Raw genomic sequence first — 27,204 nt, 5'->3', positions numbered from 1 at the left:
ACAGTCTGATGTGATTAAAAATTAGCTCAATCTGTTCAGCATGTCTAAGGTGTCAATGGAGGAAACTGTTTACTGACTTAGCCATTATTAAAAGGTCTCAGGAATGGATTCGGGCTTGTGGAATAGACAGCTGTAGTCTAATGGCCTTCTCCTGTCCTAGGTTTTTTTTGCTAAATGTTAAATGGAACTAAGAAGAGAAATGTTGGAAGAAAATGTAACTTTAATAAAAATCCTTAAAGAGGTTGCAGATGACAGAGAAGGTGCAATAAACTTCTGGACCTTTAAGGTTTTTTTTACTGTTAGCAGCTCACCTTCTTTTCTTATCAGATTCCATCAGCTGCAACTCTTTGTTGTCTCTAGTAATCAACTCCCAGACTCTGTTACTATTTCCACCTTCCATCCCCCTCCTGACTCCATGTGGGGTGCTCCCCCGAGTGGACTGTCCAAATCATCTGGCACAATGACTCATCAGCAGAACTCACAAAGCACCAGCTTGGCTGGTGGTGAGAGGGGCTCTCTCATCAGAACTTTCCAGTACAGTCAGAAAATCACTCCCAACACATATTGCAATGGGGAGGAGATGGTGTCCTCCTCTTTGCAGGTAAAGAGGTGTAGAGAAGGGTATAAGTCTCCTTGTATCAGTTCACCCAGAGCGGCTATGCAAGCTAAGCTACAGAAGACTGTCTGATCTAGGACTATTCCTAAGGGCACACATAGAGGCAGACATCTATTGCTGCTGGAAGATAATTAATTAGCTGCATGTCATCTCAAAGTCTGCCCAACATTTGTTGGTCTCCCAGCACAGTGAGATGTCTGTAAGGAAATGCTGCCGACTGGCACATTCCAGGCTGAAGGAGTACGTGCTGAGGGATGCCCTGAAGTTTCATACGGAAAATACAAAGGCTCTTTCGGAGCGACCACTGTCTGGGCTCTTTCTGCTGCTGATCACGAAGGCACTGAGTTTGGTGAGGAAGTCCCTCAAACAATGGAAGGGTGTATCACCCCTGGGTGCAGCATGACTGGCAATAGTGCTCAGTACAAAATAAAGATGTGTTGACACTACTAGGTGTAAAACCAGAAACACTAAATATATAGACTGAACACCAATAAGAACATGAAAAATTTTGCATTGTGTTCTTCTTTTGACTATATTGAATAAAGTTTAATTTTGAAATTAAACTTTACTACAGATCCCGGCCACTCCCACAGATACTACTAACCCATTGAATTCTTTGTATTTGTGTTATTCACTGTGTGTGTGTGTGTGTGTGTGTGTGTGTGTGTACATGTGTGCAAACTGCACTTGTGTTATTGCTGATAGCTTTTGGCTATATCAAACCAGATCTTCTCCACTGCCTCTTTACCTGTTCTCCACAATAAGTGCAGGCATTTCCAGCCATTCTTGGAGTGGATAGTGAGGTAATCCTCATCCTCTGGATGCAGGAGCACATTGTGCCTGGCCAGCACCAGCATCTGAGAAAACCGACAGAGCACCAACAGGAACACCGCTCCTTTCTCCTCCTCCATCAGCTGGATTACACTCTCAAAGCCAGCGATGACATGACCACAAATAGCCAGAGGGCTTTCTCTCTCAATCATGAGATAGGTGATGATTATCGCCAACTCATACACAAAACAACCATAGCTCATGTCACCAAAATCCAGGATTCCTGAAATCCGTAACTCTGGCTCTGAGGAAGTCTTTTCCATTTTCTCCAGCATCTGATCAGCCAGCTGATTCACAGGCTCCAGCAGAATGTTGTAGTCATTGCAGTCACCATGAATATAGCCTTGAAAAAGGTAGAAATATTCTGTTATACAACTGTGAGGGAAAATGAAAGAAATAGAAAGATCGAATTTATTCAAGATACATTTCTGGACATATTTATTTCAAAAATAATTTAGTGAGGTACAGTGCATGGTTCTTGTGACAGAGACTGTGGAGGCTGGGGAGAGGAAGCTCACAGTGAGATGAGGTGCATGTGAGCAGATTGGGAAGAACATGCTACTTGTGTGAAACTGGGCATCTCTGGAAATGTGGCTTGTTAGCCCCTTGCTAACAGCCACTGGACTGCATGGTGAGAAACCCAATTTTCTGTATGTTTAAGGTGTATCTGACTTTGGTCCCACCAGACCCATGAGGTTGGGATCTCTTGCACACCCAAACCCCAGTTTGTGTGAATGCTGTGTGATTTACCGCCCCCGTGATCTCTCATTGACAAGAAATAACAGATCATACACTGCATATAGTTATAAACAAAGAACACTTATGAACGTTAACTTAACCAAAGAGTTATTAAAAAAAAGAAAGTGGGGGCCATTATAATTAAGCAGTCAAATATGCACACAATTTGGAGCTCATCTTGAAATGGTCTGTAACTCATTCGCTGGACCCTCAGTCTGCATGAAAGCACATGCCACTTTCCGAATATCTTGAAATCCATCTCAAACACACAGTATCTCCCATTGGTCCTTCCTCCCGGAAGCCATTCATCTGCACAAAGTACCTTGTGCAACAGGGACTGCATCCTCAGCCATCTTCCTTCCTGCCTTCTCCCAGTTCCCACCAAAAAAGACCTCGACTCACACCAGTGTCCTTCACAAAACCTCTCCGCCCAGAGTTCTGTAGAACCTTCTCCCAATTCCACCATCCTGATTGGCTGGCGCCTAAGTCCCAAGCTGCACGATAAAGCCCCTCATCTCAGCTCAAACCCAAACTGGCTGAAAGCAGAGCAGACAGCTCTTATAGAACTGCTAAAATGAAATGCCTATAGCATAGCAGTGAAAACCTTAACCAGGACATTATATGCGATTCCTAAACCTCTCCCGCACTGTTGATGTCACCAGCCTCTGGACCAGGCTGGCTGCTGTGAAAAGCCAAAAACACATTGTCCCTGTTCCATGAGAATGACGGATGATGTGTTTTTGCAGCTTAAAATACAATTTGAGTCAGAAACAACAGCGAGAAAGCATATGGACAACACTTCAAAACGAGTTGCGGAGATTACTGAAAAACGACAGGATATATTGAAGGAGACCCAAGAGTATATCTTCAGTCACAATTGTTCCCAGAATAGACCAGGAAAGGCACTCCCCAAATGTTCTGTAATGTGACAAGAGTAGTATATAATGCTCAACTTGTGGCCAAATTAATGTTTTGTGCAGTTTCAGCATGATCTTTCTTATAAGGACCAGGATCCCATGTTCCATCTTAAACACCTTATCCACCAATCTGATGTCTATGGTAGTTACGTCCCTGCACTCCAACATCCCCGTCCCTCTACATTTCTTACACCTTCCCTTTCATCATACATGTTCTTGCCTCACTTGCCTTCAACAGATTTTTTTCATAATTTTTCATCTGTGCCACCCAACCTAACCAATAATATTTCCTAATAGTTCAGACATGTCTTCTTCACCCTCAGCCACACTGCCAGTGTTGGCATCATTAACAAAGCTCTGAATTGTGGCCTCTACATTTAACTTCAGGTCATTTATACATTCCACAAGAAGCAAGGCCTCTTGAACCTGCTGCATACAGCAGTCCAATCATGAAAATCCCCTTTAACCATTGAAATTTCCCTTCTGTAACAGGCCAAATTATTAATCCAATTTGCAACTTTCTCTTGAATTCCAAGGGCTTGAACTTCCTTGATCAATCTGTAATTTAGGATTTATCCATTACCTTGCTAAAGACCTTCAATACCTTCAGAAATACTCCACCAACATTATTTGTCCTACTCAGAAAATTCAGTTTTTGGTCAGACATTAACCTTTTTTTCTGTGTTGTTTTCACGTAGTTCAGTGTTGTTTTTGTACTGTTTCATGTAACACCATGATCCTGAAAAACGTGGTCTCGTTTTTACTGTGTACTGTACCAGCAGTTATGGTCGAAATGACATTAAAAAGTGACTTGACATCTTTCCTTCATTAATCCATACTCCTCTAAATGTTGATGTCGATCACTCCTAAATATATGATTGGTAGTGATTTGTGGAGATTTTGTTGAAGGACATGGACTAGGAACAGGACTTTGTAGTTGGGGATTGACCTTCACTCTGTTCTTTTACTTTCATGTTTACAGCAAGAGTACAGGAAACTATCAGTGACACAGTGGGCTGAATGGTTTCCTGCTGCCCTGCCCAGGATCCAACCATATTTAACCCATATTCCATGTGTTCTTTGAGACTCAGCCATGGGGACAAGGGATGGTAATTAGGAAATGCAGAGACTCTCAGTATCCTTGCTCTCCACCATCAACACACTCACCGCTTACAGGATCATTCATACCTCCACTGCCTAAAGGTTTGCTGAGAGCATTTATGGTGGGATAGCTTTGGTTATGGGGCAGATGAGGAAGAAAGTGTTTTGGGACTTGGACTCTGAGCAAGTTGACCTTCACTGGAAACTTGAGCCAGCTGTGGAGGGAACTAATGGTGGTGATCAGAGAGGGAGTCAGTGAAGGGAGGAAGAAACAACAGAAAAAAAGGTTGGGAGTAAGGATGTCCATTGACTATCTGCACAATGTTCAGTTCTCTTTGCAACTCCTTGACAAATGAAGTAGCCTGTGGACCAAGATCGAGACAGCAATCAAGTTGGGCATAAAGGAGGAAAACAACATTCTTGCCACACAAAACCAGACAATAGCCACTTCCATTGAAAGAGACTCTACATGTATCGCTTGTTATTCAATGGCATCTCTGTCTTCAAGTCTTTTACTATAAACATCCTGAGAGTCATCATTGACCACAAGCTTAACAAGGCAGCAACACAGTGACTGCAAAAGTGGCTCACAGATTGGGTACCTTGCAGCAAATGATCTGATTCCCCATAGATATGATTAATGTTCTTCGCATGTCTCCATGAGTAAAACCCAATAACTCCCAAGATTTTTGATACTGTTCAAGATAAAGCAGCCTGCTTAATTGGCACTTCTTCCACCAATCCTTGTGTTCAATCCCATAGCACAGAGACAGAAGTTACTCATAAGGCCACTGCAACATCAATTTTTGGCACCAACAATGACAAGTCATCAGGTGCATAAGGTTTCCACCAGTTCACCCACCACCCTGACTTGGAAATAACTGTTAGTTCCTTCAGTGCTGCTGGACTTCAGTTCTGCATCTCCCTACTCAACACGTGGTTCAAAACACCAGCTCACACCACCATCTCACAGCTAGCTGTGGTGATAAATCTGGGGCATTGTAACCAATGCTCTCACCTTGTGAATTAAGCAGTCAGGGAGAGAAGAGGTCAGGAGATATTGTACAGCAAAAGGTCACCCTTCTGAGGTCACTTGAGGTGGCAACAAAGGTACAGTGTTCTGGAAGTGTGCTGGTGACCACACACCATCAGGGGCTGCAAGAGTGACCACTAGCTTTCTGCCTCTCACTCCTGGCCAGTGGCAGATTCAGAACCCCAACTATAAAAGTGTGTCTAAATGAATGGGGCAAGTCACTGGCAGATCTTGGGCTGTCAGTTGTGTTGTCTTCAACAGATGCCAGGTAGGGAGTGTAGGCACTAAGTACCATATCTTGCCAGAGCTCACCAACTATAATACAAGTGTTCTTCACCGGGTCAGTCGGCTAGTAACTACAGGGATTCCACTCAGTGCTTTTGTGTGGACCTGTGCCAAAGACTTGCAGAACCACCACCTGGTGGTAGTGCGACTTCCCTAACCTCTGCAGTCTGCAGCAGCTGGGAGAGGACTGAAATCCCTGTCAGACTTGGCTAAAGACATCCATGTAACACAGTTAGAAAAGTGTGATTACAGGCTGCAGGAGGCGTGTCCATTTTTACAAGGTGTGGTGGTTGACCACCACTTAATTTTCTTGGTCCATTGCTTTCCTTCTCCTTAACAACAGAATCATTTTACAGGCAGAGCACAAGAAAAGGATGGCCAGTAATTTTTCTCAACATCACCATTAACCTGTCCAACTACATACAAAGTAGACACCACAGCTGAAAAAGCTCACCTGTGCCTCTACTTCCTCAGGAAGCTAAAACAAATTCAGCGTGTCCCTGCTGACCCTTACCAATTTTCATTGATGCACCATAGAAAGCATCCTACATGGATGCATAACTGCTTGCTATGCATGTGACTGCAAGAATCTACAGAGAGTTGTGGACGCAGTCAGGGCATTATGGAAACCAGCCTCCCCTCCATCTATTCTGTCTGCACTTCTCATTGCATCCGTAAAGCAGCCGGTATTATCACCCTGGACAGTCCCTCTTCTCCCTATCACAATGAGCAGAGTATACAAAAACCTAAACCACATTCTACCAGGTGCAAGGACAGCTCCTACACTGCTGTTATCAGACTCTAGAACATAACTCATGTGTGATAAGATGAATGCTTCACCTCATAATCTACTTCTGTTGATCTTGCACTTGATTGTTTACCTTCACTGCACTTTCTCTGTAGCTGTTGCACTTTATTCTGCATTGTTGTTGTTTTATTTTGTTTTGCCGCAGGGAACTGTGTAATGATCTGATCCATATCAACATTGTGCAAGAGAAGCTTTTCACTGGATTTTGATACATGCGACAATAATAAACCAATATCATTACAAATCCATAGTCACTGCAATTCCATTCCTATTTTCTTTGGGAGTCTGAGAATATATTTCATCTGAAATTAATCAATTATTCACATTAAAGATACCACACTCTTTAAAATGACCTCTCTCACTCTACATTTATCATTTCAATAATTCACTTCCTTTCTCTTTAATGCCAATACCTATCTTATCCTTCTGTTTGTGATGACAGAAACACAGTATTCATCCAGTACATATTTTCAGTGCCTCTGCAGCAACAAACACAATATGCAGGAGGAGCTCTATAGATCAAGCAGCATCCATGGAATTGAACAAACCCTCAACATTTTGGGCTAAGAACCTTCTTCGAAGGAAAGGAAAGGAGGCAGATGACAGAATAAAAAGGTGGGAGGAGGGAAAGGAGGATAGCTATGATAGATGAAGCCAGGTGGGTAGGAAAGTTAAAGAGTTGGAGATGAAGGAAAAGATGTTTTTGGTGGTCGGATCCCCTTGGAGGTGGGGGAAGTTGCAGAGAATGAAGTGTTTGAATCAAAGGCTCATGGGGTGGTAGGTCAGGACAAGAGGAACTGTTAAGATGGCAGGGAGGTGGGGTAAGCATGGATGTCTGGGAAATGAAGGAGCTGCAGGTGATGGCAGCAACAAAGCTAGAGGAAGGGAAGCACCATTCTTTGAAGAAGGCAGTCATCTCTGATGTCCTGGAAAGGAAAGCCTCATCCTGAGAACAGATGCTGTGGAGACGACGGAACTGAGAAAGGGAAAAGCATTTTTACAGGAGACAGGGTGGAAAGACTTGAGAAGTGATAAGCTTATAAAAGATGTTGGTCAACAGTTTTTCCTCCAGAGATGGAGAAAGGGGAGAGAGATGTCACAAACGGACCAGGTGAATATAACGGCAGGGTAGAAGTTGGAAGCAAAGTTGATGACATTGATGAACTCAGCGTGGCTGCATGAATTTACCAATTCCCAGGTGGGGAAACTGGTTCCTGTGATGTGCTGAGGACATACGGGAGCTCAGGTACAAGCCACCTCCCTATCTCCAGTTCCAAAACCTTTGGCTTCATTTGCCCTCCCAAATGGTTGCATCAGATCCATCCCTCCCTAACCACAGCCAGATTCTGCGTCAACCCAACCTACAGACTCCACACCCTCTGCAACACTTTGAGGGGTAAGGGGTAACTTTTTACTCAGAAAGTGGTGCATGCCTGGAATAAGCTGCCTTGTATGGTGGTAAGGGCATACATGTTAGAGGCTTTTAAGAGACGTTTAGTTGGACACACAAATATGAGGAAGATGGCGGGTTATGGATATCTTGTAGGTAGGTGGGATTAGTTTTTGTGTTTTTTTTAAAATACTTTTTAGCTAGTTCATCACAACATTGTGGACTGGAGAACCTAACCCTGTTCTCCAATGTTCTATGTTCTATGTTGTCAGTGAACAATGCTGTTCCACAGGTATCTGTTCTCAGATTTCCTGCTGTTTGTGATGGTATGCATGACTTGGATGAGGAAGTGGAAGGGTGGGTTAATAAATTAGCAGATGACTTAAAGGTTGGTAGTACTGTGGATAGAGTAGAAGGTTTTTGTAGGTTACAACTTGGAATAGACAGGGTGCCGAGTGGGCTGAGAACTGGCAGATAGAATTCATTCTGGAAAATTGTGAAGTGATTCATTTTGAAAGGCCGAATTGAAAGGCAGAATACAGAGTTAATGGGAGGATTTTTATCAGTGTGGAGGAACAGAGGGATTTTGGGATCCACATCCATAGATACCACAAAGTTGCTGCACAAGTTGATAGGGTTGTTAAGAAGGCATCTGTTGGTTGGCTTTGTTAGTCGTGGGATTGCGTTCAAGAGCCCTGAGGTAATAGTGCAGCTCTATAAAACCCTGGTTAAACCACATATTCTGCCCAGTTATGGTCACTTCATTCTAGGAAGGAGGTGAAGACTCTATAGAGGGTGCAGAGGAGACTTACCAGGATGCTGTCTGCATTGGAGAGATGACTTATGAAGAAAGGTTGAGCGAATTTGGGCTCTTTGGAGCGAAGGAGGATGAGAGGCAACTTGACAGAGGTATACAAGATGCTAAGCAGCTTAGGTTGAGTGGACAGCCAGAGACATTTTCCCAGGGTGGAAATGGCTACTATTAGGTGGCATCATTTTAAGGTGATTGGACCAAAGTATAAGGGGGGATGTCAGAGTAAGGATTTTGCACGAAGAGTTGTTGGTGATTTGAATGCCCTGCAGACATGCTGGTAAAAGCAGATACCTTAGGGACATTTTGGAGACTGTTAGATGATAGAAAAACTGGAGATCAATGTAGCGGAAAGGGTTAGCACAACATCACACACAGCCCAGTACATTACAGGCACATCTACACCCACCAATGTCTACATGAGACATTGCCTCAAGAAGGCAACATCCACCACCAAAAATCCCTTGCCATCTGAGCCATGGCATCTTCTCACGGGTACCATTAGGCAGGAGGTTTAGAAGCCTGAAGTCCACCACAGTTGAAGTCTGCAGAGGAAACTGTAAAGCTTAAAGCTGAGAAATTTTTATATCAAAATTGAATAATAGTTTAGAATGAGAAGACACTTATTCAACAGTTGCTTTCTGACCAAAGTCCTCCTCTCCATCAATAAACTACAGTACTCACAAATAGTTTGGGCTTTGCCAGGATCATCTTTCAGCCATCTCCCACACGTGCACAAATGAGCTGAATTCTTGTTGCGAGGTAGGAGTAGCTACCCTTGACTCTAAGGCAGCACGACCAACTGTCTCCTCAGGATACCCTGGTAGAGCTGGTCAATGGTCTTAAAGATGATAAAGTCAGGAGATGGAATCAAACTTTGCACAGAGGAGGATGGTTGTGGTTGTTGGAGGTCAGTCATCCAAGCACCAAGGTGTCACTGGAGGAGATACTTAGAGCATCTTCAATCGCAACATCAATGACCCTTCCAACGAAAGGTCATTGTATGCTGACGATTGCACTGTTTGTGACTGCTCATCAGGTGAAGCGACCATGCCAGCATGCAGCATTTTCTGATCCAGATTCATTCATCACAGGTGCAACGAAACATACAGGGAAATGTATCGATTATGTTAACAACCAAGACAACCTGAGGATTTGATGGACAGCAGCCCACAAGTGTCACCACCTATTCGTTTGCCAACAATGCATTCCCACGATGTTCAGCAGAACAATACAAACAACAACAAAACAAAATAACAGCCTTTCCCACTCACACACACGGACAGGCCTCCTGGCCCAGACTTACATACATCAGGCCTCAAGGCTCCAATCCCTGGTTGGACTCATAAACTCGCTGACCTCCAAACCCCAAACATGCCAATCCAGGTACTTTGATCTTCGGTCTTTGACCTTCAATTTGGGTATGGGCTTATACACTCAGTGGCTACTTTACTAGATACACCTGTACACCAATTTATAATGCAAATATCTAAAGCAGCCAATCATGTGGCAGCAACTCAATGCATAAAAGCATGTACACATGGTCAAGAGGTTCATGACCTCTTAGGATAAGTTAGGATAGGTATGCAATGTTATTTTGACTGGAATGATTGCTGGTACCAGACAGGATGGTTTGAGGACCTCAGAAACTGCTGGTCTCCTGGGATTTTCATGCACAACAGTCTCTAAAGTTTGCAGAGAATGGTGCAGTAAAGAACTACAGTTGGCCCTCCTTATCCGCGAATTCCACATGCACGAATTCAACCAACCGCAAATCCTGAAAACCTGGAAGTGCTCTTCCAGCACTTGTTGCCGAGCATGTACGGACTTTTTTTTCTTGTCATTATTCCCTAAACAATGCAGTACAGCAACTATTTTACATAACATTTACATTGTATTAAGTATTACAAGTAACCTAGAGATGATTTAAAGTATGTGGGAGGATGTGTGTGGGTTATCATGCATCGGGATAAAAAAGATCAGAGGTTCTCTTACTAAGTAAGTCGGAACAGGTAAATCCAGTATTACTTAGCGTCAGTTAGTCAAATGTTTGTCTTAGTATGTAGTATATATTTTACCTTTCTATGCATATAAAACACTTAAGAACGTATGTTTCAGCGCCGAGTTTGATTGAGTGACAGACCACTCCCGAGTGCACTCTCCACTGTGGCGGGTTGATGTGGAGGATCAAAAACCCAAAACCCCAAAACCCAATAATTAAACCACTGCGTTGCTTAGTAATAATTGTAGCTTTGGGGCAGAGCCTTTCTCACTTTATCCTTTAAAATTGTTCTGCTCGTTGACCAAATGTAGCCTTACACTTTTCCAATGACCAATGGCGTTTCACCTCTTTCTGATCGCTTTATTATTTCCACTTTATTTTCAATCGTAAATGTGATTATTTTCGTGAACAGAAACACTGCAGATTTAGAGTTCTGCCCCTGGGTCCTAATGTCCACCACACTGAGACAGGTTAAATAAGGTCTGGGGTTCCGCTGGGTCCTAAGATCCACTGAATTGACACAGGTTGAATAAGGGACTTGAGCATCCGTGAATTTTGCTATCCGCGAGGGGTCCCGGAACGAATCCCTGGCGGATAAGGAGGGCCAACTGTACAACAAAAAATAAATCAGTGAGAGGCAGTTCTGTGGGCAAAAAATGCCTTGTTAATGAGAGAGGTCAGAGGAGAATAAGCAGACTGGTTCAAGCTGACAGGAAGTGACAGTAACTCAGATAACCACGTGTTAACAGCAGTGGTGTGCAGTCCATGAAATTACGACACTACCTCATTGTTCCTTTTATTGCATTATTTACCTTGTACTTCAAGGTGATTTTCTATCTTTGCAGTGTACTTCTGCCACAAAACAACAAATTTCATGTCATATAAATCAGAGATAATAAACCTCATTCTGATTCTAATTCTAGATCTGGCCGAAGCATTGCACATAAAAAATTAATGGTTCCAAAACCACGGGTACAAACAACTTCACTAACAAAGTACTCCAGCAAACAGATAATTACATGCCATTCCTGGATTCCCTCTGATCAGCCCTGTCACCAAGCAGCTATCACTTGTCAACAAGAGATATGGTGCAATTCTGTTCTACCAGCAATGGTAACTCAGCAAGACGCCCATTTTCTCCTGGGCTGTGGGATCTATTCTGGCAGAGGTCACAAGCTAAATCCACCAGAAATAACTAATAGACTGTTCATATAAGAAGTGAACGGAACTGTGGGATCAGACTAGGCAGCTTGTGCAGAAATAAACCATAGGGCAGGCCAGAACACGGACTCATCAGGAACTTGTCCAGCTTTCCAATAAAGTATAACCTACCTTTCTGAAACTTGTCCAGGTTGGGACGGATCTTTTCCTTGAACTGTTGAATAACCTGCTGTATAATCTGTTGTGTTTCACCCTCCTCCATTTCATGCAGGTACCTTTCCAGGAGATGAGTATTTGAAAGGCTCCATATAAGTTGTTCTCGATGCAGACTCTTCAAGGTTGGATGACTGAAATCCTAATGGTTGGAAAATATGTTATTGTCTCAATGAGTGTTCATAGGTGGGAGCGAGGAAATGATGGTTAATACTGTTCATTACATTGAACAAAAAACAGAACTGCACAGTATTGGCTCTTTGACCACAATATTGTACCAACCTTTTATCCTACTCCAAGATCTGTAATTACTGTATTTAATTTTTATATATATTTCTTATGAGAATTTATAGTTTTGTTGTAATATTTTGTATTGCAATGTACTGCTGCTGTAAATAACACATTTCACAGAAAATGCCAGTGATATTAAAACTGATTCCTAGGCAGTAAAACGTGAGTATAAAGGTGCGGTAGTTGGAGTCAACAGCATGAGTATAAAAGGTGGTCTGGTATCTCTTGCCAAGGAATGTACTCAGAGCTTACTTCTCTCACTGCTCCTCTACAGCTTGTATTGAGCAGAGCAACTTCTTTGCATGCTTCGGCTATGTAGATCCACTGTACCTGCGGCAGTTGAGCTGGGGGTTTCACTGCAGAGCAGTGAGAGTTACTAAAAGGCTTGCAGCTCCAAAGCCCAGAATCTAATTTGGTGAGTACAGGCATCCACACTTGTGGATGGGTACACAACCAAGAGCAGTGCCAGGTTATCATCACAAGGATCATCATAGAAACAAGCTGATTTGGTTAAACACACAAATTGTTGGAGGAACTCAGCAGGTCAGGCAGTATCTATGGAAAAGAATAAACAGTCGATGTTTCAGGTCAAGACCCTTCAACAGGGTGGAAAAGGAAGTGGGCAGAAGCCAGAATAAGAAGGTGGAGGAGGAGTGCAAGCCGGCAAGTGATTGGTGAGTCCAGAGAAGGGGGAAAGTGGTTGGGTAGAGGCAGTGGTGATGATTTGAGAAGCTGGGAGGTGAAAGGTGGAAGAGGCAAAGAGCTGAAGAAGAAGGAATCTGATAGGAGAGGACAGTGAAATAAACTGAAAGTGGTCAATGTACCAAAAGCGGTGATGAACAGATCATCAAGATAAGGGAGGGGAGGAAAAGGAGTGAGAGGGCCACCAAAATGGGGGAAAATAAAAAAAATTATGGGGGGGGGGGGAATGTCCATCACTACAACAGCACATAACGTTCTCCTGTCTTTTCCCTGGAGAAGAAACAATGGTATTGAGTTACGCAGTTGTCATAAGAGAATGTGGCATTGTTGCAAGAATTAAGGCAGCTCATACACTATTGCAGACCTGAGCACACTCAATCATTCAAAAGAGGAAAATATTAAGGTACCTCATGAAGCACCTTGTCCATTTGAGCAACAAATCTGCCAAGTTTGTAGTACATCCGATGATCCAAGGAGAACTTGGCGAGTGGGATTCCAGGCAGGTAATTGAACAGCCTGACCACATGTTGCTTGCAGACATTCCCCTGCACTGCAATAGACTTTGCTTTTACAAATCCTGTTAATCCTTCTCTTTCCAAATAATGTCACAGGTCATAACATCAGTAGTTTCAGTATCTTTATGGTGCAGGTGACCCTGTTAAAACCAGATGCTGAAAGGAAGTTGGGTCAAACCTGTACAGGTTTCGGGCAGCCCAGCCCAGGCAGAATGTCATGGCCACATAGAAGGTAAGAAGGAGCATGACATCAGCAGTTCATTTGGTAAATTTCATGCTTTGGGTGTAGAAGGTTGGCTTGTATTCCGTAATTGTTAGAAAGTCAGAGGAACTTTGACTTTGATGGTAGTTGTGTGATCGGAGAGAGAATAATGTTTAATCTGCCACTCAGGAGTGGGTGAGAGGAGGGGTTTGGAGACCTGGAACTCCCCCTGTGCTTTGTGAGAGCCCCCAGGGCAATGATCAATCAATCTATTGGGTAAGGCATCATCAGAAATAGAGACATGGTGGGGAAATGAAGACACAATAGTTTCTGTAGATGCTGGAAATCTTGAGCGACACACACAAAATGGTGGAGGAGCTCAGCGGATCAGGCAGCATCTATGCAGGGAAATGAGCAGTTGACGTTTAGTGCCAAGGACCAGGTCTAGGTCCAAAACTTCATCTGTTTATGTCCCTCCATAGATATTTCTTCCAACACTTTGTGTGCATGGGTAAATGAGGAAAGTATCAACTCTGCCCGGAAACTGATGTTTCCAATACAACCAGAGTAACATTAATGCTGCAATGGTAGTGAAAGATCACATTGATATCAGACCATTGACACATTATAAAGAACCCTCAAAGTCTTGCCAATAGGTGCCATTATTACCCTAACTCAGAATGCAAGGCTCAGCATGGCAGTGGGTGTTAAATGAGGCAACAAATTTCACTCACAGAAGAAACTTCAACCATCAAAACCAAATCAAGGCTTTTCTAGCTGTCAAAGTTATAAAATGCTTGGAATGATTCTAAATCATCATAGCCAGAGAGTGGTGAACTGTGGAATTCATTGCCCCAGGTTGCTGTGGAGGCCAAATTTTTACAAATATTTAAGGCAGAGGTTGTTAGATTCTTGATTGGTCAACACATTAATGGATATGGGGAGAAAGCAGGAGATTGGGGCTGAGGGGAATAAATAAATAAATAAATAAATGGATAAATAACTATCTATCTATATATTCCAAGATGGAAGAAGTATTCGAAAGGCAAGATGACTGACTGTGGTTAACAAGAGAATTCAAAGGCAACGTAAATGTGAAGACAGGGCATATAATAGAGAAAAAATAGTGGGAAGTTAGAGGATTGGGAGCCTTTAAATACCAACAGAAGGCAACTAAAAAGTCATTTAGGAAAAGATGGAATAAGAAAGTAAGCAAACCAATAAAATCAAAGAGGATACTAAAGGTTTCTCCAGGTAAATAAAGTGTTAAAGGGAGGTAAGAGTGGACATCAGACCACTGGAAAATTATGCTGGACAGGTAGTAATGGGAGACAAGGAAATGGCAGTCGAACTGAATAAGTATTTTGCATCTGTCTTCACTGTGGAACTCACTAGCAGGGACAGCGTTCAGAAGAATGTGACGGTGCCATTAGTAGGGAGGAAGTACTTGGGAAATTAAATCACCAGGACCTGATAGTGTACACCCCAGGGTTCTGAAAGAGGTGGCTGAAGAGATTGTGGAGGCATTAGTAACGATCTTTCAAGGATCACTATATTCTGGAAGACTGTGAAAAGTGTAACTGTCACCCCACTCTTCAAGAAGGGAGAGAGGCAGAAATAAGGGAACTATAGGCCAGTGAGTCTGACCTCAGTTATTGGGAAGATGGTGGAGTCCGTTGTTAAGGATGTGGTTCTGTGGTACTTGGAGACACCTGATAAAATGGGCCTTAGTCAACATGGTTGGCTCAAGGGAAAAGTTTTCCTGACAAATTCGTTGGAATTCTTTGAAGAAATAACAAGCAGGATAGGCGAAGGAGAAGCGGTTGGATTTTCAGAAGGCCTTTTTCAAGGTGAAACACATGAGGCTCTTAACAAGTTAAGAACCCATGGTATTAAAGAAAAGATACCAGGATGCATAAAACAGTGGTTGGTTGGCAGGAGGTAAACTGTGGGAATAAAGGGAGCCTTTTCCAGTTGGTTGGCGGTGACTAATGGTGTTCTACAAGGGTCTCATTTTATGTTATACATCAGTGACTTGGATGGTGGAATTGATGGCTTTGTTGCAAAGTTTGCAACAACATGAAGACAGGAAATAGACAGGAAATTTGAGGAAATAGAGAGACTGCAGAAGGACTTAGACGGATTAGGAGAATGGGCAAGGAAATGGCAGGTGGAATACAATGTCAGGAAGCGTATAATCATGCACTTTGGTCGAAGAAATGAAAGGGCTGACTGTTTTCTGAATGGAGAGGAAATACAAAAAAAAACTCTGTTGCAAAGGGACTTGAGAGATCTTCTGCAGTATTCCAATAGTAGATTTGTAGGTGGAGTCTGATGTGAGGAAGGCAAATGCGAAGTTAGCATTCAATTCAAGAGGACTAGAATATAAAAGCAAGGATGTAATGTTGAGACTTTATCAAGTATTGGTGAGGCCTCACTTGAGTATTGTGAGTTTTGGGCCTCCTGTGTTAGAAAGGCTGTGCTGCAACTGGAGAGGGGTACAAAGGAGGTTCACAAAAATGATTCCAGAATAGAACAGCTTGTCATATGAAGAGCGTTTGATGGCCTGTATTCACTAGATTTCAGAAGAATGAGGACTAGCCCAACTGAAGCCTATCAAGTGGTGAAAGCTCTTGATACTGTGGATGTAGAGAGGATATTCCCTATGATGGGAGAGTCTAAGACCCGAGGACACAGCCTCAGAACAGAGGAATGTCCTTTTAGAAGGGGGATGAGGAAAAAATTCTTCAGCCAGAGAGCGGTGAAACTGTGGAATTCATTGCCACAGGCAGCAGTGGAGGCCAAGTTTTTACAAATATTTAAAGCAGAGATTGATAGATTCTTGATTGGTCAGGGCATTAAAAGATACAGGGAGAAGGCAGGAGACTGGGGCTGAGGGGGATAACAGATTAGCCATGATGAAATGGCGGCGCAGACTCAAAGGGCCTAATGGCCTACTTATGCTCCGACATCTTATGATCTTACAACTTCCTTGAGACTGTGTGCTAGGATTCACCATCTTCCGCTGTTTCATCAATGTCTTCCCTTCTGTAGTAAGGTCAAATGTAGGGATGTTTGTACACAATTACTCAATTCGAATGTGAATGCACTTGGCACAATTAGCAAGTTTGCTGATGACACTAAAATGGCGGCTCTTGTTGATAATAAAGCAGGTTATAATCAATTGAAAAGAGATCTTGATCATTTAGGGAAATGAGCTGAAAATTGGAAAATGGATTTCAAATTAAATAACTATTAGGTGATGCACTTTGGGCAGTCTAACCAAGGTAGGACTTGTACAGTGAATTAAAAGGCACTGACGGGTGTTGTGGCACAGTTCACTGACACCAGTTGCACAGGTACACAGGATGGTGAAGAAGATATTTTGCATGGTGGCATTGAGTTCAGGAGAGGGAACATTATGAGGCATTTGTGAGGCTGCACGGGGTATTGTGTATAGTTTTGGGCATCCGGTTATGAGAAAGACATAGTCGGTTTGGAGATGGTGCAGAAGAGATTTATGAGGATGTTGCTGTACTAGTGGGCCTGATTTATAGGGAGAGGTTAGCTATGCTGGATCTTATTTCTTAGAGCAAACGAGAATGAGGAGTCACATCACAGAAGTTCACAAAATTATGGGGGATACAGATAAACTTGACAAGAAGGCAGCACAACAGACCAACAAAGTACACTTACTAATCGTCTCCAGTGACATAATCCTGCCATCTATGGTTGGGATGGATGTGGGGGAGGGAAATCCTTTCTGATTCAAAAGATTCATGGCTCGTACTTGTGCTTCCACTAAATCTACGTTTTGGCTGTCATCTGTGTTCATCACTTTGAAGATGTAGCTCCTCCTCGGATGCTCGCTTGCCTGGGCCTCAGCTGCCAGGATGTGAAAGTTCTGGTCAATGTAGCTGGGCATCGGTTGGACTTCAGAGACCTTCAGACAGAACAATCTACCAACGATCTCCACCACCTGGGCCTCAGTCAGTGAGGGTTTGATTAGAACGGCTTTCTCCGAGTTGGACATCTGGGAGACAAGAAAACATTGAGACAAGTAAAACAATGCCTTTAGCCTTACTGATGCAAATACTTCAGTTAGAACACTGCAATGTGGGGATGGTGGAATGAAATTATGCAAAGAGGCTCCAATATGATTTAAATAAATTGGGTGACTGGGCAAATGTGTGCCAATGCAGTTTAATGTCAGTTCATGGAAGGTTAGCTACGTTGGTTCTGAAAACAGAAAGACATTAGAAAAGAAAACAGCAAGCATAACAAAATCTGGGTTTCCTTGTACACCTGTTGCTGAAAAACTACGTTCAGGTCCAGCAAGCATTTACAAAAGCAAATGGTGTGTTGTCCTCCATTGCCACAGGACTGGAGTACAGAGGCAAACATGTCTTGCTGCAGGCATACACAGTTTAGTGAAACCCCCTCTGGAGATTTGTGCGAAGATTTAATCTCCTTACCCGAGTAGGAACGTTCTTGTCATGGACAGAGTGCAACCATGTTTCACTGGACTGCTTCCTGAAATAGCAGAACTGAGATTAGACCCATTAGAGGGAATGAGAGGATCTCAGTGAGATTCATCAAATTATAGCCGGACCAGAAAGAGAGGATAATGAGAAGATGCTCCCAATGGCTGGAGATCTGTAATTACTGGTTACACCCTAAAGATGTGGGGTATAACAGAGGAAGATCTCAAAAAGTTTCTTCACGAAGGTGATGAACCTATGGAATTCTCTACCATCGGAGACAGTGGCAGCAATAAATATATTCAAGAATATGGTTCTCAATGACAAAGGTAGCAGGGGATAAGGGGGTAAGGTGGAACAGGGTCCTGAGTGGGTGATCAGCATGTTGGATAGTGGTGCAGATTTAAAGGACCAGCTGGAATCCTCCCATGACTTTTCGCTCTTTCTCTACACCTCTAGCAAAAGGGAAATTGTCCTAGTTACTGAAAACAGCTTCGGTGTTCACTGAATGATCAATTTCCTCAAAGTTAAATTAAAATTTAAACTCAAAATTTAACTGTCAATTGCAAAGGACATATTCTGATATTAGGAGCAAAACTGCAACCTTTATCGAGCTTTCATAGATCGTGAATTTGAAGTCACTGATTCACCAGGTCTATGCTAGGAGGCATCCAGGGAAAAGAAAATAAGCTGGTGGACAATGTGATTGGGTCACAGAGTGATGTAGCTCTCTCCCTGTGCAGCCAACTGGCTTCAGTCCCAGCCTCTGATGAAGGAATATGGAACAGTGTTATTCACCCTGTTCATTTACATGTCTTACGAAAATTCTCTGCCGTGTTGGCACTACAGGTAACAAAAAACAACATTCAACAACTATACAGAAAAAAATAATTCTATGAAAATAAGCTTAGAAGTATAGATATGGAGTAAAATGTGCATGAATACATAAATACCAGCATATACTCATGATGCAACAGCATTATAAAAGAGTGATTCAGTGGGTTTACTGTGCAGTGCAGTGACTGAGATAATAGATAGAGGGAGATGGGGAGGGAATAACTACAATGTTTGATCAGATGAACTGCCTGGGGAGTGGGGAGAAACTTTTAAAATGGTGTGAAGATTTTGTTTTCATAGACCTATAGTGCTTTCCAGAAAACAGCTGTTCCTTTATAAAAGCATTCTTTCCAATGCTGTCTCTGTGGAGTTTGCATGTATTCCTTGTCACCATGTAGGATTCACCTGGGGGCTCCAGTTTCCTCTCACATGCTAAAGGTACACAGATTGGCTGTGAGTGTGGGTGAGTGGTAGAATCCAGGGGTGAGGGGAGCTGTTGGGAATGTGGGCAGAATACAGTGGGGTTATTAAGGGATTAGTGAAAAGGGGTGCTTGATGCTGTGGGCCGAGGTGCCTGTTTCTGTGTGGTACAATTCTATATTTCACGATGAGGAAAACAGAAAAAGAAAAAAAAAAGCCTAGAGGACAAGGATGAACTAGGTGAGATTAACAGATTGAAGTGAGAAATGAGGAAGGGATGGTTCAAACTGTTTGTGGTCCAGGGGATGGTTACAAGAGTATAAACTCACGCACAGGGCAGCACAGTTGGGCAACTAGTCGAGGTGCCACCTCACTGCTTCAGAGATTCAGGTTTGGTACTGGCCACAGGTGCTATCGGTGTGACTACAAGGGTTTCCCCAAATGCTCTGGTTTCCTCCCACATCCCAAACGTGTGCAAGTCAGAAAGTTATAGTGTGCAAGTCAGAAATTGTTATAGGTTGCCTCTGATGTTGGTGCATGGCAGTGAGGATGAGTGAGTTGAGGGAATGAAGTTGATGGCAGAAGAGAAATGGAATTGGTATTAACAAGTGTTTGATGGTTTGTCTGTACAGTATTTGGGGGTCAAATGACTGATGCCCATGTGATATGACCCAATAATACTGATTAGGTAAAGCGTGATCTAAAAGGAGAGAAGCTGTGAAAAGATTTTATAATCACTAAATTAAGTTGAAAATTACATTCTAAAAACCCCACACAAGACAAGATAAACCGTCTGATTTTGCTGATAAACAAGGAAAGAACACAACATGATTTCCTGGCTGTTGTACAAATTAAATTAAATTCCTATCGATTTCATTTCATGGGCAAAAAGAGATCCTCTCTTCAGTGAGGCTGACGTCCAAAGGGTTAACTCTATTTTACTGAGGAAGGTTAAGTAAAGTGGCCTATGTGTCCTCACTGACTGTTTGTCTCTGATAACAAGGTCAGCTGTTAATATTTAAGGGTGCATTTTTTCAGTATCATCACATTCCTTGTGTAAGCCAAATATGATCAGTGCCATCCTTTCACAGCTCTGAAATTAGTCAAACTTTTCCCTCTAGTTTGACTGATGTTCGAACACTTTCTCACCTGGCCTCTGTTTCCACTCTGCTTCCCTCATCACAAGTTGCTTTATCTGTTGTTCAACTGTTCGAACCGTCCTCAGGAACCAAGCCTCGGTCTTGAAGACCTTGCATTTGAAATGAAATCCTTCTGTTCCACTTTCACCTCTGTAATTTCTGAGAGATAGTAGTTCCCCCAATTCTAGTACCTTGTGCCGCTGGGATATGGGTAGCTGACAATATCTCAGTGTGGGCACTTCTCCTACTGGTCTTCCTACACCCCCTGACTAGGTCATACTGAACAGATGTGATCCAGTTAAAGTGGAACAATGTGGACCTTGCACTCAAAATCAGTAAGACCAAAGAGCTGAATGTCAACTTCAGGAGGGGTAAGATGAGGGAACACACACAAACCCTCATAGAGGGATCAGAAGTGGAAAGAGTGAGCAATTTCACATTCTTGGGGTTTAATATCTCCGAAGACCTAACCTGGTCCTAACATATTGATGTGGCTATAAAAAAGGCAAGACCGCAGCTATGTTTCATTAGGAATTTGGAGAGATTTGGTTTGTACCCAAAACACTCGAAAATGTCTACAGATGTACCGTGGAGAACATTGACTCTCAGCATCATTATCTGGTTTGGGTGGTGGTGCGGGGGGGGGGGGGGGGTGCATCGCACAGGATCGCAGAGAGTTATAAAATTAGTCAGCTCCACCACGGGTACTAGCCTCCGTAGTATCCAATATATCTTCCAGGAGCGGTGCCTCAGAATGTGGCCCCCACCACCCAGGATATACCCTATTCCATTACGTATCAGGTTACGTTAGTGAATAAATTACTTGGTCACATTGTTCTACTAAATAAAAAGGCCCATGTCCTTTGACGAGTAGTTGTTTCTCTTTCTACATATTTGTGTATATTGAAAGTTAAATTCAGAGTCGGGTAGCGTTTTCATGACTTATGCCAAAGTCCATGTATACACAGGGGCAACGAAGCTCAAGTTTCTTACATCACAGGCACAAAGCGCTATGCTGCATAAGCAGCATTCTCAAGAAAAAATGTTAACTAAACGTAAATTATACAGTTTTACAAGTAACACGCAAAATGCTGGAGGAAATCAGCAGGCCAGACAGCATCCACGAAAAGTATACAGTCGACGTGTCGGGCCGAATCCCTTCGGCAGCTTTTACAAACCAACTTAGATTGTTATTTTATTTCTCACGGCTGTTGTTGATTGCTCATTTTCCCGTTGTTAAGCAAATTGGCGCAGGAACCGAATGGTTGAAGGTCTCCATAGTTACAGTCCATTTCCACATTTTCTGATCACTGCTTTTTTTAATCCTGCCACTTTACTCACAATGAATTTCCAATAACATTCTCTAATCTCTGTTTTGAATCTTCCCACTTCATTAAGTTGTCAAGACGACCTTCAACTGCCAAATTGTGCTCCTTTCTCTATTACTCAGAGAGCGCTCCGTCCCTGCTCTCGCTTACCACAGGAGAGAGGATTTTTAAATTATGAAATGCTAAGACGTACCTTTGCAAACATCGCCTGACTTTCATGTAATCAATCCTGTCATATTTTGATGAGTTATAATCTTATTTTGATTTCTGGGTAAATTAACACTGCTACCAGTTTGATTTTGGCTGCCTTTAATGTTTAGATGTCAGTGTGTTTCTCTCCTGTGTTTGACCTTACTGCAGCCCCATCGAGAAAGGACAGGCTCAGCACTTCACTCCTATTGCACCAACTGAATTCCTCTTTTACAAATAAATCCTTCAGCTGAGAAAGGGCTCAGTGCTTTCCCGGCGTACTTCCGCCCGGGTACAGGTATCGATTATAATCGATGTTTCGATGACAAACTCTGCCATCTTCATCTCTGATCCCTGATGAAGACGGCAAAGTTTCGTCGATTAAACGTCGATTATAGAAACATAGAAAACCTACAGCACAATACGGGCCCTTCGGCCCACAAAGCTGTGCCGAACGTGTCCTTACCTTAGAAATTTCCCGGAGTTACCCAAAGCCCTCTATTTTTCTGAGCTCCATGTACCTGTCCAGGAGTCTGTTAAAAGACCCTATCGTCTCCGCCTCCACCACCGTCGCTGGCAGTCCATTCCACGGAACCCGGCTGGAAGCCTGAGACGAGTTTATTCATTAAACCATTCAGCAAACTGTTCAATTTCCCCATTTCTCTCAGTGGGACCAATTTCTTTATTCACTCCCATCCCCGCTGCAATCCACTTGTTGTTTGCAATTTCAGAACCTATCCTTTGCCTCTTGTCTTTATCACCAGGTCGATCTCACACCTTTTAGCAGGCATGAACACTGACCCAGAATCTGCTTCGAATTCCCTCCTTAATCACTCCGAATCATTACTGGCGTTCGAGAACTGAACGGCTTCTAAACAATCCCTAGATTGGAGCAGCAATCACGGAAGCTCCCAGTTTAAGCACCGCTCGATTTGCAGCTCTGACCACTGGTCACGCAGTCACTTTCTGGTATGACCATTTCCCTCTAACTAGGAATTAACCTTTTCCTTCTCCGCAAACCGAGCTGAACAGAACAACGATCGATGAAAACTCGTTTGCTGTGAACACAGAATCGTTATGTAAAAGTCATTTTGTTGTCGCTTTGCTGATCAAAACGAGATAAAGTCATAAAGATAAACCTTACTTCGTAGTCGCAACTCCCATGTGCTGTTTTACACTGAAGTATTTTCAAAAAACAGCATTAGTCACTCTGGAGGAGGTCCGGTAATTTGGCTTCAATCCAAAATGAAGTCATAAGGACTCTAAATTTCAACTGATTTCATTTGACTATCTGTTGCGGAGGAACAGCAGCCTCTGTCACGGTGAGCGCTGGCAATAATTGAACCCGGCAGACTCCCAGGTAGAGACGGAAACGAGGTCCCGTTTTGGAGCCGTTCTCAGCCCCAGCAGGCCCGTGGGAGATGATCATGCCAACAGTCGTCCGTTAGGGAGGGGCAGCCTTTAAGGAACGTGAAACGCCCATTGGATTATTGGTATATATAATTATCTGGATAGACAGGCTCTGATTAGGAACAGTCAACATGGATTTATGCGTGGAAGGTGATCTTTGACAAATCTTATTGAGTTTTTTGAAGAGGTTACCAGGAAAGTTGGGGGAAAAGCAGTGGATGTTGTCTATATGGACTTCAGTAATGCCTTTGACAAGGTTCCGCATGGAAGGTTGGTTAGGAAGAATCAATAGTTAGGTATTAATATTGAAATAGTAAAATGGATTCAACAGTGGCTGGGTGGGAGATGCCAGAGAGTAGTGGTGGATAACAGTTTGTCAGCTTGGAGGCTGGTGACTAGTGGTGTGCCTCAGGGATCAGTACTGTGTCCAATGGTGTTTGCCATATATATTAATGATCTGGATGATGGTGTGGTAAATTGGATTAGTAGGTATGCAGATGATACTAAGATAGGTGGTGCTGTGGATAATGAAGTAGGTTTTCAAAGCTTAATGCTAATAAGTGTGAGGTGCTACATTTTGGTAGGAATAATCAAAATAGGACATACATGGTAAAATGGTAGGGCATTGAAGAATGCAGTAGAACAGAGTGATCTAGGAATAATGAGGCATAGTTCCCTGATGGTGGAATCTCATGTGGGTAGGGTGGTGAAGAAAGCTTTTGGTATGCTGGCCTTTAGAAATCAGAGCATTGAGTATAGGGGTTGGGATGTAATGTTAAAATTGTACAAGGCATTGGTGAGGCCAAATTTGGAGTATTGTGTACAGTTCTGGTGACTGGATTACAGTATAGGAAAGATGTCAACAAAATAGGGAGAGTACAGAGAAGATTTACTAGAATGTTACCTGGGTTTCAGCACCTAAGTTACAGAGAAAGGTTGAACAAGTTAGGTCTTTATTCTTTGGAGAGTAGAAGGTTGAGGGGGGGGGGGGACTTGATAGAACTATTTAAAATTATGAGGGGGGTAGATAGAATTGACGTGGATAGGCATTTTCCATTGAAAATAGGGGAGATTCAAACAAGAAGACATGAGTTGAGAGTTAGGGGGCAAAAGTTTAGGGGTAACACGAGGGGGAATTTCTTTACTCAAAGAGTGGTAGCTGTGTGGAATGAGCTTCCAGTAGAAGTGGTAGAGGCCGGTTCGGTATTGTCATTTAAAGTAAAATTGGATAGGTATATGGACAGGAAAGGAGTGGAGGGTTATGGGCTGAGTGCAGGACGGTGGGACTAGGTGAGAGTAAGCGTTCAGCACGCACTAGAAGAGCCGAGATGACTTGCTTCCGTGCTGTTATGGTTATATGGGTGATACGCCATGATGCGATGCAGCCTAACACCAAGGATGTCGGCCATTACAGCCCAGAGGTCTGAAATGAATTGGGACCACGGTGAGAGGAAATATCAGATGGGGCGCCAAACCGAGCAATCCGGGTGCTGATGAACGATCAAGCCACGTGTTTGCGGCTGTCATCGATGCTGGAGGGACGACCTTGGGCCACCCGGTGATATGGTCCTCCATGATAAGAATGTGCGTGAAATCATGGGGGGGGGGGGCAACATCGTCCACAGCTGCATGGTCAATCCGCCGCTCAGGGACTTCAAAAAGTGCCAACGACGCCCGAACATGACGGTTAATTTTTGTCCACTGGCACTCCACGCAGGCGTCAGTCCAATTACGCCAGTCATTCCTGAGGCCGTGCCACAGAAACTTCAGTCCAACCAGTTTCTTCCAGCCCGGATGTAAGAGACCATGTATTGGAGTTAAAAACAGTCCGTCTCCAGTTTGTGAGCATTATGGGACAAGGGCGACCAGTCAAGACGTCGCACAGGACATAAACCCCTGCTTCCCTGAACTTACATTCGGCCCGAAACGTGAACTGTACTTTTTCCATAGATGCCGAGTCCCTCCAGCATTTTGTCTCTGTGTTGCTTGGATTTCCAGCGTCTGCAGATTTTCTCTTGTTTGAAATTATAAACCAGTTAGCCCAAACTCAGTGGTTGGGAAAGTGTTGGAGACCATGGTTAAGGACGAGTTTTCGGCGTACTTGGAGACTAATGATAACTTAAGTCAAAGTCAGCATAGTTCCTGTAAAGGGAAATCTTGCCTGACAAATCTTTTATAATTCTTCCAAAAAGTAACAAGCAGGGTGAGCAAAGGGAAGGCATTGTATGTCATTTACTTGGAATTTCAGAAGGTGTTTCATAAGGTGCCACACGAGGCTGCTTAACAAGATAAAATCCTATGGCGCTTAAGGACAGATCTGGCATGGGTGGAGGAATGGCTGACGGGCAGGGGGCAGCGAGTGGGAATAAAGGGGGCCTTTTCTGGTTGGCTGCCAGTGACTAGTGTTCCTTAGGGGTCAGTATTGGGACCGCTGCTTTTCACATTGTTTGTCAGTGATTTGGATGATGGAATTGATGGCTTTGTGGCAAAATCTGCGGTGACACGAAGATAGGGGGAGGGGTAGGTAGTGCTGAGGAAACAAAGCGATTGCAGCAGGTCATAAACAAACTAGAAGAATGAGCAAAAACGTGACAGATGGAATGCAGTGGCAGGAAATGTATGTAATGCATTTTGGTAAAAGGAACAACAGTGCAGACTATTATCTAAAGAGGGGAAAATTAAACATCCGACATGCAGCTGAGGGGTCAATATTGGGACCGCTACTTTTCACTTTGTCAATGATCTGGATAATTATTTGCACGCACGCCCGTGGCTGCGAAACAAACAACGCCAGGTCCGTGCTTTCCCCTCGGTCGCTTTGCCACAAACGCCGGGAAGCGTCAACCCCCTCGTAGGCTGGACAATGCCGGCACGCTGCAGGTTCCAGCTACAAGGGTATAGACACCCTGTCAGAGCGACGCCTCGTGTGTAACACGGGTGCCGAAGCGTGTGTGCCGTCAGCATCACCTATTGATCGGATCGGAAGGGATAGAGCCATGAAGCCTCGCTGGGGGCCGCCAATAAAGTTTCAGACTTAGGGGACACGACGCGCGATACTCCGCTACAGTGGGTGACCTTACACATGGTGTTTCGTCCTGGCTGAAGTGGCCAGGCCTCTACCCAGCGCAGGTTTACTTTGTGGCCAAGAACTGTTGGTTGGCTGCCAGCTTGTGAATGTCAAGGACTCTGGGCCGTCCCCCTGCTTCGCCAGTAAGTTCCCCGCAAAGACACTGCCAGGTGTATGCGCCACCACTGCTGGGCCATTTCCCAAACCTCACCAGGCCCACATTCTCCACCACAGTCACACACATTTCCACAACCGGCTTGCGGGACCATTCGCGCACGCGTAGACTGGACCCAGAAAAGCTGGCAACCGCGAAAACTGTGTTTGCCAGCATGGAAAGGCTTACTATTGTCCGGGGGTCGAATTGTCCTGGACTTGGCTCCTCCGTAATGTCCGAGTCTGATAGCGTTTGCTGCCCGTGAGGTGATTACCGGTTTCTTAATGAGGTCACCAACCTCGATCGTTACCCAGTCCCACACATCGAAGACTTCCAGGCATGTTGAGCTGGGAAGTTATTTTTCCGAAAGTTGACGTCGCTATGCGCTCCTATCACATGCCTGTGTGCCGGGAGGACTTTCCTAAAATGGTTGCCATATTTCCGTTTTGCCTTTTTCAGTTTCTGCACACGCCGTTTGTGCAGAAAAATGCAGCACAGGCTTTCCAACGACTGATAGACTATGTACTTAAAGATTTAGATTTTATTTTTGTTCACTTGGATGA

The 27,204-nt window shown here is 43.6% G+C and overlaps 1 protein-coding gene across 6 annotated transcripts; it reads right to left on the bottom strand.

Annotated features, from left to right (window-relative positions):
* Positions 1 to 208: 208 nt before the first annotated feature.
* LOC132378812 (hydroxylysine kinase-like) lies at positions 209 to 27,204 on the bottom strand. 6 transcript variants are annotated; one of them, XM_059946036.1, is made up of 6 exons: positions 26,831 to 27,204; positions 18,092 to 18,149; positions 17,313 to 17,649; positions 13,307 to 13,449; positions 11,865 to 12,048; positions 209 to 1,790 (listed from the first exon to the last, which is right to left on the bottom strand). In XM_059946036.1, the coding sequence occupies exons 3-6, from the start codon at positions 17,647 to 17,649 to the stop codon at positions 1,309 to 1,311; spliced, it is 1,146 nt and encodes a 381-aa protein (XP_059802019.1). In that variant the 5' UTR covers positions 18,092 to 18,149; positions 26,831 to 27,204; the 3' UTR covers positions 209 to 1,308. The 6 variants fall into 6 exon arrangements, with proteins under 6 accessions (XP_059802019.1, XP_059802015.1, XP_059802016.1 ...); XM_059946032.1 differs by lacking the exon at positions 18,092 to 18,149 and having other exon boundaries at positions 26,831 to 27,200; XM_059946033.1 differs by lacking the exons at positions 18,092 to 18,149; positions 26,831 to 27,204 and adding an exon at positions 23,155 to 23,436.

This window comes from Hypanus sabinus, chromosome 21, assembly GCF_030144855.1.
Source record: "Hypanus sabinus isolate sHypSab1 chromosome 21, sHypSab1.hap1, whole genome shotgun sequence".
Lineage (NCBI taxonomy): Eukaryota > Metazoa > Chordata > Chondrichthyes > Myliobatiformes > Dasyatidae > Hypanus > Hypanus sabinus.
Note: the sequence above shows the minus strand (reverse complement) of the source record. Positions and strands in the feature narration are given on the sequence as shown.

Excerpts from the sequence above, each read along its gene's own strand:
- LOC132378812 (XM_059946036.1), bottom strand. The coding sequence starts at position 17,649 with ATGTCCAACTCGGAGAAAGCCGTTCTAATCAAACCCTCACTGACTGAG. Across the intron at positions 13,450-17,312 it reads TATGTCACTGGAGACGATTA|TGCAGGGGAATGTCTGCAAG; the intron begins GTAAGTGTACTT and ends AGTCTATTGCAG. Across the intron at positions 12,049-13,306 it reads TGGACAAGGTGCTTCATGAG|GATTTCAGTCATCCAACCTT; the intron begins GTACCTTAATAT and ends TCCAACCATTAG.